The sequence below is a fragment of the Camelina sativa genome, chromosome 20 (assembly GCF_030686135.1).
Source record: "Camelina sativa cultivar CO46 ecotype springtype chromosome 20, ASM3068613v1".
Lineage (NCBI taxonomy): Eukaryota > Viridiplantae > Streptophyta > Magnoliopsida > Brassicales > Brassicaceae > Camelina > Camelina sativa.
The window spans coordinates 4,208,681-4,221,729 of NC_141899.1; the positions used below are offsets into that span (position 1 = coordinate 4,208,681).

The window sequence follows — 13,049 nt, forward strand, 5'->3', positions numbered from 1 at the left end:
GAACTTTCACCTGATAAAGATATTTATCCATTTTAACGCTTTTCTTACGCGGAACGCTATTTGGTACTTTTTGCAACTTTTATGAGGAAAAGCAACTTATTGTGATAATAGTTCGTAATTGTATATTTTATTGATAACACCAGCTACAAATGCCGCCGATGCATGCCACTGCCACCAAGTCATTAGCTTTATATTTTTCCTATTTATTTAAAATAGTTACAAATGATAATACTATGTCGACACAAAGTTGTTCGTGCCTACTCCTAAATGTCAATAATTATGATTGGTTGGTTTAACACGTGTATCACCATTAATTTCAGTTCTACGAAAATTATTCACCAATCATAATAAAACATGAAATTGTCAAACAAAATGTAAAAGAAGAACAAATCTTTATTTTGATAGGAAATAAAAAAAATATTAATAATCAATCCCATACGGCGTAGATTTGCAAGAAATTAATTAGAAGTAAACATATCTTACATTATTATCGTCATTAATTGAGAAAAAAACACATGAAATACAGATATACGCCAAAGGGTAGTATTGGAGTTTTAACCTATAAAAATCCAAAGCCATTTCCATCTCTTGTTTTGTTTTGTCACACCGCACAAACAAAGTCGTCTTTCTCAGGAGAGAGAGATAGAGAGAGAGAGAGAGAAGGGCCAACGACCACAGACACAGACACCAAATAAACAAAACCATGAGCCCTTCTTCCAAGCAGCGGCATCGTAGCTCAACCGGAGAAAACAAATCAAAACCGGTTAGATCCGGTTCATCATCCGCCATACCGGAATGGATTACGGAAGCAACAAGCGGCGGATCTCTACGCCGTGTAGATCCCGAAACAGGCACAGACGGCTGGGCTTCTCCACCTGGAGACGTGTTCTCTCTCCGCTCAGATTCTTACTTGACCAAAAAACAAAAATCTCCAGCCGGCGATTACATCCTCTCTCCCGCCGGCATGGACTGGCTCAGATCAAGTTCAAAACTCGAAAACGTGCTCGCTCGTCCCGATAACCGTGTGGCTCACGCGCTAAGAAAAGCTCAATCTCGTGGTCAATCTCTCAAGAGCTTCATCTTCGCCGTGAATCTCCAGATTCCAGGTAAAGATCATCACAGCGCCGTGTTCTACTTCGCGACGGAGGAACCTATCCCGTCCGGTTCGCTTCTCCACCGGTTCGTAAACGGAGACGACGCCTTCCGGAACCAGAGATTCAAAATCGTGAACCGGATCGTGAAAGGTCCTTGGGTAGTGAAAGCTGCGGTGGGGAACTATGGAGCTTGTCTTCTAGGGAAAGCATTGACTTGCAATTACCACAGAGGTCCTAACTATTTAGAAATCGACGTTGATATATGCAGCTCGGCGATCGCGACGGCGATTTTGCGGTTAGCGTTAGGGTATGTGACGAGCGTGACGATAGATATGGGGTTCTTGGTAGAAGCGCAGACGGATGAAGAGCTTCCGGAGAAATTAATCGGAGCTGTTAGGGTTTGTCAAATGGAAATGTCTTCGGCGTTTGTGGTCGACGCTCCACCGCTTCCGCAATTGCCGTCACAACCGTGTAGAACGTTGAGTTCGGCTAAAGTTAACCACGACGAAGATGAGGATTGAGATTTTTTAAAATTTGAGCCACAGGTCAAATTGGTTTATCTTCTCTCTCTCTCACACTCAAAGATCTAAAACAATTTTTCATTAATTCTCAATTAAATCTATATTAATCTCTTTTTTATTGTTGTTTATGGATATTGTAAATAAAATCGAGAGTTTTTTTTTTAATGGATCTAAAATTGAAAATTCGTCTTTGTTCTGTTTTGCTGGAACTGTATCATCATCATGTTGATGAAACCAGAATAGTCCACCTTTTGTCTGAAGAATAAAGCTAGCGTGTGACTATCATTTCGTAGTCGTATGACAGATTAGTCAAATGTGAAAAGCGAAATTGTTGAAAATTTTGAGTGTAGTTCAGATTTTTATACCTTTAAATCCAAAAAAGTATATAATGAATCTATGCCTTTTTCGGGTAAAAGATTAGAGTACAAACGTTTATAGGAAAAAGATGATCTTGATAGTAGCTTAAACTGGACTTGGAAAGTAAGCAAATGTGTTGAAGCATGTTTGACGTTACTGAAAAAACTTACTTCCAAGTCAGGCTGAAGAAGAATATATCAATATACATAAATCTAATCTATGTGCCATAAACTACATAAATCTAATCTTAGCTACAACCATTAGGAGCAAAACCGAGTCGTCCACCAGCAACGTCGTATACAATTTCCATCGTCTTCTGCTGAACGTTTCCAAAGATGGCGGGAATGTGATCATCATCCCCTGCAAAGGCCAAACAAACCTGTGACCGCGTGAACGGATACAAAACCATACCTATTCTATCGAGTTTTACGACGATGCCACCGCCTAAGGAGAATGCAATCTTTGGGATTGTCATTGTGTTCAAGCCAGTTAAATCGTAACACGTGTCAAATATCCCGCGTCCTGACGTAGCCTTGTAACTCGACATCTTTGCCTTAAACACGCTCCGTAGTTCCGCGTAGACCTTGGTAGGGAGGCGAGTGATCACTGTACCGGAGTCTATTATAGCACCGTTCGTCGAGAATGTGGATGGAGTAATCTCTAGTTTCTTGTCGCCTACACTGATGCCTACGATGTTGATGCCATAATGAGGTGAGCTCCGGAAGGAATAAACCGGGGTAAATTTAACGGATTTAGAGATTATTCCAGCGGATCCAAAAGTAAGATGGCCGGTGTTACTTGCGGAAGAAGGGAGGCAGTAGGAGAAGATATTGTTGTAAGTCGTTGCTGTTTGCGACGGAAGTGAGAGTTTGCCACGGCCGAGGCCAAGGATCCCAGCAGTACGGAAGAAAAGTCCTTTGTTGTATTCACCGCAACCAAAGTAAACATTGTCCAACACATCAGAGTTAGTTAGGGTAAATCTTTCCTTGGCGAGGAATCCTCGGGTAAACGAATTATCTCCGTAACGGAGTCCGTATACGCAGTTGGAATCCAAGCAAGTAGTACCGTTTTTACACACTGGAGATGAGCACGAGACGTTGTGGTAAGAAGAAGATAAAGAAGGGTTAAAGAGTGGTTCCTTTTGTGAATAGCAGCTTCCAAGGCATGGCTTGCATTGAGTCCACGTCAAATCGCTTCCGGTGTCGAAGGCTAAGGATATATCGTGCTTAGGTGTCCCGATTACGATTGTTACGATGTAGTTTCCTGAACCGAGTGTGATTCCACTTTTAACCGTTAGCTTGGTTGACTTGGTCATGCTGACTCCATCTGCGTTATTCTTCGACAGTTTGGAGCGAATTGACTCCACGCGTGCTTGATCGTGTCTGAGGATTTCGTCATGGCCGAGACTCGCATCTTTGTTGCTGCTAAGATGCGAGCACGCGCCGTGCATGTGCACCACAGGAAGCGACGACTTGGTATTCGATGCTGTTGGGAAAAAATCATGTTTAAGAATATAACAAAAGAGACACAAAACTTCTTACACCTATCGAACAAAAGAAAGGCTTCTAAACACAGTGAATTGGCTAAGATAATCACCTTTTGAAGAAAGAACACAAGATGATGATGAAGGAAATAGAGAGCTGACTTGAAAGGTGTAGGAATCAACCTTTACACTCTCTTTTTTCTCAGCTCCTTCGGTAAAACACCAATTGAGACATACACACAAGATAAGTATCACATTCAAGAAATTCTTCATTATGCTCATTTTCACCCTCCCCTTCTCTTTCTCTCTCGCAACAATAAATTTGTCTAAGTTACATGAAATTAATTGGTTGGTCCTTTTTAATTACAGCCATTATCTTTGCTGAAGATAAGTGTCTAGTGGCTGTTGTTAAACCCTAAGCTATCACATGCATATCACATCCATTAAGTAGAGACCCCATCCGGCCATCCCCATTGTGTTTGATATGTCGTCTCTCGAGAATGACTCCAATTCCAGCTAACTAAGGTGTTGTATTTTGTTTTTTCGTAACGTACTAATTAAAATGATGTCTTGTAACATTCCTATAGGTATTATTATTAGCGTATTATTTTGTCCCTAGGCTTCAAATTTGGCGTAATTAATAGTCAACTAGATACTCTGTTATTTTGTCTTCACTCAAGTCTTCAAGACTCCAAGTATATATAGCGTACTACTAAACGAGTTGTATTATCCCACTAAAGTCTAAGCGATTGATTATACACTGAACTTTAGTTAAGTATATTATTTTGTAACGGTTTTCATTTAAGATTAAAGGCATTGTTCCTTATTTAGGCTTTACAAAAAGAGATTAAGAAGAAAAGTAGAACCGGATTTGTGAACTCGCTTAACGATCACTAGTGCAACAAACGAAGAAGTTTGATTGAAAGTAACTCCATTTGAAGCTAAATCTGGCCGGTTGTGGCTGTAAGATGAAGCTTTAATTTGTTCCTTATAGTAAAGCATCCACGGTTCTGAAATTTGAGCAGCAGTTTGTCTTGAGTTTGTGTGATATATATCCTGTTGGTGAACTAATCATAAGTCTATTTCAATGTATGCCTACATGGTATATATATATATATGTCGATCCATTTCGATTAGTTTGTGTAGCACAAGAGCAAAAAACGGTATAAACATGTATTTTGTATGTTTTGTCACTCTCAGACTCCACAAGTCTTCCCAAGTCAGATGTAAAAGGGCGTGTATAAATAACTTAAAGTTCAAGTAACATGCAGCTTCGTTAAAATCAATTGAAAACTCGGATCCAATAACAACTTAAAGTTCGAACACAAATACAATAAAAAAAAAAGCAATTGCGGCATGCACATATACATATATTTATTTAGGGGGAAATTGATGAAGGGATAAGGCTAATTGATGCGCTAAACCCTACATTACAATATTACATAACACTCTCTTTTGTTCTGTTTTGTTTGATTAGCTACAACCATTGGGAGCAAAGCCGACTCGTCCACCAGCCACGTCGTAAACAATTTCCATCGTCTTTTGCTGAACGTTTCCAAAGATGGCGGGAATGTGCTCATTATCCCCTGCAAACGCCAAACAAACCTGAGACCGCGTCAACGGATACAAAATCCCTATTCCAGGAAGATCTACGACAGTGCCGCCGGCAAAGAAGAATGCAATCTTGGGGATTGTAATTGTGTCCAAGCCAGTGAAATCGTAACATGTGTCAAAATAACCGTTTCCTGACGTAGCCTTGTAACTCGACATCTTTTCTTTAAACACGCTTCTCAGTTCCGCGTAGACCTTGGTAGGGAGGCGAGTGATCACGGTTCCGGAGTCTATTATAGCACCGTACGTCGAGAATGTGGTTGGGGTAATCTCTAGCTTCTTGTCGCCTACACTGATACCAACAATAGTAATGCCATAAAGGGATGGGATTGGGAAGGAAGTAAAAGGGGTGAATTTAGCGGATCCAGAGATTCCATCGGATCCAAAGGTAAGATGGCCAGTGTTACTTGCGGAAGAAGGTAGGCAGTAGGAGAAGATATTGTTGTAGATTGTTGCTGTCTGCGTCGGAAGTGAGCGTTTGCCACGGCCAAGGCCGAGAATCCCAGCAGCACCGTTGAAAAGTCCTGTGTTGTTTTCACCGCAGCCAAAGTAAATATTATCCAAGACATCAGAGTTCGTTAGGGTAAATTTCTCCTTGGCGAGGACTCCGATAGTAACCGATCCATCTGCGTAACGGATTCCGTATCTGCAATTGGTACCCGAGTTACAACTTGAGTTGTTTCCACACATTGGAGATGAGCACGAGACGTTTTGGTAAGAAGAAGATGTAGAAGGGTTAAAAATTGGTTCCTGTTGCGAATAGCAGCTTTCAAGACATGGCTGGCATTGAGTCCACGTCAAACCGCTTCCCGTGTCGAAGGTCAGCGATACATCGTGCTTCGGTGTCCCGATTCCTATTGTTACGATGTAGTTTGCTGAACCGATTGTGGTTCCGTCTTTAGCCGGTAGCTCAGTTGACTTGGTCATGCTGACTCCATCTGCGTTATTCTTCGACAGTTTGGAGTGGATGGACTTCACGCGTGCTTGATCACGTCTGAGGATTTCGTCATGGTCGAGCCTTGCATCTTTGTTGCTGCTAAGATGCGAGCACGCGCCGTGCATATGCACCACGGGAAGCGACGATTTTTTATTAGATGCTGTAAAAAACCTTATCATGTTAACATTAACAAAGGAGAGCCAAAACTTCTTATACATATGAACATGGGAAAAAAGGCTAAAATAATTACCTTTTGAAGAAGGGGTACAAGATGATGATGATGAAGGAAATAGAGAGCTGACTTGAAAGGTGTAGGAATCAACCTTTCCACTCTCTTTTTCTTCAGCTCCTTCGGTAAAACACCAATTTAGACATACACAAAGGATAAGTATCACATTCAAGAAATTCTTCATTATGCTCATTTTCACTCTTCCCTTCTCCCTCTCTCTGTCTCTCACAGCGATAAGTTTGTCTCAGTTACATGAAATTGGTTGGTCCTTTTTAATTGCAGCCATTATCTTTGCTGAAGATAATTGTTTAGTGGTTGTTGTTAAACTCTATGCTATCACATGCATATCACATAGATAATTAAGTAGGGACTCCATCCCCTTTGTGTTTGACATGTCGTCTCTCTCGAGACTGACTCTAAGTCCCAAGTCCAGCGAACCACAAAGGTGTTGTAATATTCCTTTTTGAATACGTACACGGGTGAAACTCGAATTTAATTTGGAAAAAAAAACTCGGTTTAACATAACCGGAACCAACACATATTGCAAAACCGTGAGAACGGAACCTCCGAGTGAATCAACACACATATTGCAAAACTCGGTGTCTTGATTGATTCCGATCTTCACGACGTACATCACTGAGACATGATTGTCCTATTCCGTAGCCGGTAGATCCGTCAGCTGATTCGGCCTGACTTTGGTTCTTTGAAAGCTTCGACTGAATGGAAATCCACGCGCGCTATCTTGATCACGTCTTAGGATCTCATCATGGTCGGGACTCCGATCCTCGTGGCTTTGGCACTGATGAGATGCCAGCACGGGCCGTGCTTGTGCAGCAACGGCTTGGTCTTCGATACTGGAATATATAAATTGACGTTCAAATTCGATATTTATATTTAAAAAAAATACTAATATATAGACGATAATTAGATAATCTCACCTTTAGAAGATGGTGATGAAGAATAAGAAGAAGAAGAAAAAGGAGAGCTGACTTGAATTGTGTGAGAGCAAACCTTTCCACTCTTTTTTTAGCTCTCTCAGTACAATCAGTGTTGAGACATACACAAAGGATTATTATGATGTTCAACAAATTTCTCACTATGCTCATTTTACCCCCTCTCGAGCAGCACTGCAATAATAATGTTTCTCAATTACATGAAATTAGTTGGTCCTTTTATAACCAATTTGTTTGCTGACGAAATCACATAATAAGTAGGGGCACTAACCCACTGTCTCCAAGTTCAGCGTGCTAAAGGAGTTGTAATTTGTAATTTTGTCTCTAGGCTCGAAGTTTCCAAGTTTGGCGTAGTAAAAGGGTGGTATTACTATACGCCAATCAAGATTAATGTCATGTACTGTATTGTCTCTACACTTAGGTTTTGCGTACAAAAAGGGTTTGTTCCGTTACATGATTGATGAGAGTCAATAGGTCAACCGGAGAGCCTCAAACGGGACCAAAATAACCAAACTGAAGACACAACTTGGATTAATCAAACTAATCGTTTATTTGCCTCAAAGCATGATTGTAATTAACGTTTGTAATTCCCATTATGGTATTTATTTTAGCTAATCGAACAAACAAACAAAAAATAGAAGTAGTTCCATTTAATATCATCTCTGATCTAAAAAAGAGTTTTCACGGATATAAAATATACAAAAATAAATAAATTCTAAAGCAGTTTTTTTTTTTTTTGTCAACTCGGTCACAACTGGCCGGTCCATTATCCAAATTCCTACATTCGTAGGAACCGGAACTTGATCTCGGGTGTGATGGTGCCTTCTACAAATGGACTTAACTCCTGCCACTGCACTAAAGTCACTTCAATCTAAAGCACTTCTACATAGTGTTTTTTTTTTTTAACAAACATCACTCAGTATTATGTATTGGAATAAAAATGTACAAATAAACAGTTTGTTCTGGTAATTGTTGTATCATCCACACAAACTTATTACTGTGCAAATTACTTAAGACACCATCACGCTCTTTAGTCTTTACCCAAACTGAAATTACACACTTGATTAATGGGATAAAGCTAATTTGTGCCAAATCCATAAATTTAAACATTTACCCATTTTTTTATATATAATATTTTTTTTTACAATTAACTACACCCATTTGGAGCAAACCCGACCCGCCCACCCGCTCCATCATACACAACTTCTAGCGTTTGCTGCTGAACGTTTCCAAAGATGGCAGCGTTACTGTCATCGCTATTCCCCGCAAACGCCAAACAAACCTGCGACATCTTAAACGCGTAAAAAATCCCTTTCGAGCCAAGCTCCACGACGGCGCCGCCGCTAAAAGAGAACGCCACTTTCGGGATCGTCACCGTCTTAAATCCGCTGAGATCGAAACACGTGTCCAAGATCGAAACCCCCGACGCGGTCGGATACTTTGACATCTTCGCCTTGAACTCGCTCCGTAACGCCGCGTAGGCTTTAGGCGGGAGACGTGTGATAACGGTTCCGGAATCGATCAAAGCTCCCGGAGTAGAGAATACGGTTGAAGGAATCGCTAATTTCTGACCGCCGACGGTGATTCCGACGATATCGAGACCGTAGAAGGAGCTTCCATCCGTGATGGTGGAGATCGGAGTGAACTTGACGGATCTGGAGATTCCGGCGGTTCCGAAGGTGAGATGACCGGTGTAGCTAGCGGAGGAAGGGAGACAGTAAGAGAAGATCTTATTGTAAGCGGTTGCCGTCTGGGAAGGGAATGAGAGCTTATCACGGCCAAGACCGAGAAGTCCGGCGACACCGGTGAATAGTCCTTGGTTGTTCTCGCCGCAACCGAAATAAACGCCGTCGAATACGTCGGAGTTCGTTAGTGTAAATTTCTCCTTGGCGAGAAACCCGACGGAGAACGATTGATCGCCGTATTGTATACCGTAGATGCAATTCGAAGCTGAACAGCTTCCGGCGTTTCCTAATTAAAAAAAAATAAACGGTTAAAGCATAACCGTATCCGGTTAAATCTTTAAATAACCGAAATTAACAAAGAACATAACCGTATCCGGTTAAATATTAATTTAACCGGAATTATAGAAATTGGAATTGTACCGGTTGCGGAAGAGAGAGAACCACACGCAGCCGATGAGCAGGAGACGTTGTAGTAAGAAGTGGACTTAGAAGGGTTAAAGATTGGTTCCTTTTGGTCGTAGCAAGTACGAACGCATGGCTCGCACTGAGTCCACGTTAGATCGCTTCCGGTGTCGAAGATTAGTGAGAGGTCGTGTTTTGGTGTCCCGACTCCGACGGTCACGATGTAGTTTCCTGAACCGAGTGTGCTTCCGTCTTTAGCCGGTAGATCCGTTGACTGGCTTTGACTGACGTGGTTTGTTGTGAGTTTCTTTGATAGTTTTGAGTGGATTGAGTTTACGCGCGACTGGTCGAGTTTGAGGATCTCGACATGGTCTGGTCTCGTGGCTTTGCCGCCGTTGTTTAGAGGCGAGCACGTGCCGTGTCTGTGCGTCACATGCAGTGAGGACTTTGTCCTCGTCGCTGTACGTATGGGATGAGATAAAGTTCACGTTAGAGAAACAAAGAGAAATACTGTATTATTTACCCACAGACTCCTCAAACGAACTGATAATTTCTACTTGTATTTGGAGTCAACCAGAGTCGTACCTAGGTTGTAAATTGGTCTATCCATGTCCAAATGGGTATGACCAATTGGACACATACATTTTATGGTCATTTATGGTCATGGCTCAAATACACCCATACCCAAATATGTCCAAACCAAATAGGACCATGACCAATTGGTCTGTCCATTGGTTGCAGATTGAACCAAAATTTAAAACTCATAATTTACTAAAGGTTCATAAACTCATAATTATAAAATTTCATAAATTCATAATTGGATTGAAAGAGGGGAGAGATAGAAACTCTAATTTCGTGTTTTTGACAAAATGAAAAAAAAAAATTTTCCCCAAATTTTACAATCCCTAATTTTGAAGAATTATTGGATAACCCATGTCCAAATTAGTTTGGACCATTTATTAATAGGCTAAAATGGTTTTAGGTCCATTTGACCACTTCAAATTTGGTTATGACCATAACCGGTCCAATTTAATTTGGAGCTGGACAGCCCATGGTCTCTGAGAGCGCAATTGACATCTTTAGTCGTACCCTACTAATTTATTATTTTTGTTTCCTCCTAAAACAAAATTCTAATCATTTGTGCTATCACTTTCTTAGTCATATGATAGTAATAATATCAATTTCTTGGAAGCAAGAATTTGACCTTTATAACCTAACTGAGAGTAAATTATACTACAATATATTTATATCTTTACATAATAAGTACACCAGGAACGTATTATATACATATCATCTGGTCCATCCACCTTATCTATAGCTAAAAAGCCAAAAAGCACAATGAATCCTCAGGAATTATAATTGACTAGGAAAATCATACTACCTCTGGGAGAAAGAACACAAGATGATGATGAAGAAGGGAAGAGAGAGCTGACTTCGATGGTATGAGAGTAAATCTCTTTCTTCTCTCTTTCTTGCGCTGCCTCGTTACAACCCAAATTGAGACATACACAAAGGATTATTATGATATTCAACAAATTCCTATTTATGCTCATTTTTGCTCTCTCTTTTCTCTCCCTCACAAAATGACACTCAATAAACATGATAATGGTTGATCCTTTATATATAACCCATTCTCTCTTGCTTAAGAAAGTCTCTCTAGTGGAGGTTGTTAAACTTTAGAAGCAATCCAGTCATCCACAAATCACATATGTAGGGGCACTCTCTATTCCACTGATTTCCCTAACCAGTTAGATAGCGACACATCATCTGGCATATGAGCATTATTGTTATTTTTCTGTTGTCTTTCGTACTCCAATCTCAGCACAATGAACGGGATAATATTCCACTAAATGATTCATTTGACTAGTGTAACCAATTAGGTGTCAAATTATGCATCGATGTGTTTGATGCTCATCATTAACTTGTGACATTAAATTATTATTTTAGTTATTAGTATATTCAAATGTCGAGTGAGCAATTTATAAACTGCAAACATATATATATGTATAGTTTATTAATTATACATATATTGTAATCTCCATTATGATATTTTTGCTCAATAATGGAAACGTCGATTCATAATCCTCATGATATTACGTACTAAGAGAATCAATAATTGAATAACCGCAAGCAATAAGTGTTGCTTAAAAATAAGAAAATTCAAAGTGTACACACAACAAAATCAAAGCAACATCTTTAGGCAATGAATTTACATCCTGTCACTTGTTTCGAGCTTACTTATGCGTATATATGTTACTCACATATCATATGTTTGCATCGATTTGGAAAAAATAGTTGCTTCACGTAATCAGTCTCCTTCAAAATTAAATGTATATATGTAATATTAATTGGCATTTGGTAGAGTTAATAATTCTTTACATGAACGTGTAAAACATCAACATGCAACCTCACATCTTTTAGTATGTCGTCATTGTGGTGGATCTTCGATATATAACTAACCAACCAATCAATATATAAGTAACAATAGTTTAAAGTAATTTATTGTAAAAAGAAAAATTGTGAAGTTCGACGATAGTTACAGGTAAAAATAATAATTATACACTAGATATAGTCATATAGGTTATCAAAAAGTAGAATCTACACTAAAAAATTTAGGGTACTGTTAAAAGACTATTTACTTTCTTAACTATGTTCGAAAAAAAAAAACTCTAATTACTTTTCTTGAACTCAGAAAAACAAAATCAAGTCATTAGATTTTATCTGATTAAAAACAAAAAAAACTAATGATTCGATTTTATTTTTCTGAGTTTAGACTTAAAAGAAAGTAAAGAAAGTTTGTTTTTTTCGGAAAAGGAACGAAAGTAAAAAAAAGAGTGATTGTGCAGTAATTTGTGACCGAAAAACGTCGGAGTATGATTGAGATAAAAAGTCCACAAGAAACTTCAATTAATTGGATGTGTGGACCAAAACAAAAATATAATGAGTACAAGTGGGAACAAAAGATAAAGATTCTAATAAAAGAATCTTAATTGTGGCCGAAGTGGGCGAAAGCTGGAATCTGTACCCTCCTAATTTCTAGAAACTTAGAAAGTGACCTATCCCTAATCAAGTACTAGTATATATTACTGGTTGGTAATTAACCAAAAATCTAATCGATACTTTACTAACTAAAACTCCTATGTTTGATTATTTGATGAATCGATCATGTAGGTGTTCTTTCATTAACAAAAGAATATTTAGTGTCTGTCGTTGGTTCCAAATATGAACACTGATCTGTATTATTAAAAGGGAGTATATAATTCATTTTATGAATTGGATAATACTATATCAAAATCCGCAGACGGTGGATGAGATATATTTTTAGTCATTACTATATACAACACGACACTAAACGTGATCACTTCTATAACGAAAAAAAAGAATGAGTGATGACCTAACTCTCCAATCTCCATCTCTAGCAGACATTATATTTCTTCGGACTGTCAAACATGTACAATTAATTAGTGCATTCAAATATGAACGCATGCAATGTATAACTCCAAAACTAGGCAACGTTTTTTCGTGTTCTTATTTTATGTTTGACAGCAAAAAAATAATCATCCATTTAAAGCTAGTATAAAAGGCATTATTCTTTCAAAAATATGTAAAACAACATATAATAAAGCAAAACTAATATTCATTCGATGGATCGCTTTTCTTACATGCGTTATTAAATTATTATCAAGATAACGCTTATGAAAAGTAAGTGTGTTAACATAGACTAGCACAAAGACAAAGACACAAAGCGTTTTTTTTTTTTTTTTTAAAGGTTAAAAA

The 13,049-nt window shown here is 38.9% G+C and overlaps 3 protein-coding genes and 1 pseudogene across 4 annotated transcripts; 1 reads left to right on the plus strand and 3 right to left on the minus strand.

Moving 5' to 3' along the window:
* The first annotated feature begins 381 nt into the window (after positions 1-381).
* On the plus strand, positions 382-1,798 carry LOC147918453 (protein ENHANCED DISEASE RESISTANCE 2-like pseudogene; annotated as a pseudogene). The gene has a single exon (XR_015593089.1). The product of XR_015593089.1 is annotated as a protein ENHANCED DISEASE RESISTANCE 2-like pseudogene (transcript).
* Positions 1,799-2,046: 248 nt separating this feature from the next.
* On the minus strand, positions 2,047-3,900 carry LOC104769285 (aspartyl protease AED1-like). Its single transcript, XM_010493452.3, has 2 exons — positions 3,569-3,900; positions 2,047-3,457 (listed from the first exon to the last, which is right to left on the minus strand). Exons 1-2 carry the CDS (start codon positions 3,735-3,737, stop codon positions 2,220-2,222), a joined length of 1,407 nt encoding a protein of 468 aa, XP_010491754.2. The 5' UTR covers positions 3,738-3,900; the 3' UTR covers positions 2,047-2,219.
* An 810-nt stretch (positions 3,901-4,710) lies between these two features.
* On the minus strand, positions 4,711-7,467 carry LOC104769286 (aspartyl protease AED1). Its single transcript, XM_087505363.1, has 3 exons — positions 7,171-7,467; positions 6,254-7,086; positions 4,711-6,163 (listed from the first exon to the last, which is right to left on the minus strand). Exons 2-3 carry the CDS (start codon positions 6,423-6,425, stop codon positions 4,929-4,931), a joined length of 1,407 nt encoding a protein of 468 aa, XP_087361489.1. The 5' UTR covers positions 6,426-7,086; positions 7,171-7,467; the 3' UTR covers positions 4,711-4,928.
* Positions 7,468-7,848: 381 nt separating this feature from the next.
* On the minus strand, positions 7,849-11,240 carry LOC104769288 (aspartyl protease family protein At5g10770). Its single transcript, XM_087505362.1, has 3 exons — positions 10,654-11,240; positions 9,291-9,731; positions 7,849-9,156 (listed from the first exon to the last, which is right to left on the minus strand). Exons 1-3 carry the CDS (start codon positions 10,871-10,873, stop codon positions 8,333-8,335), a joined length of 1,485 nt encoding a protein of 494 aa, XP_087361488.1. The 5' UTR covers positions 10,874-11,240; the 3' UTR covers positions 7,849-8,332.
* Positions 11,241-13,049: the final 1,809 nt, after the last annotated feature.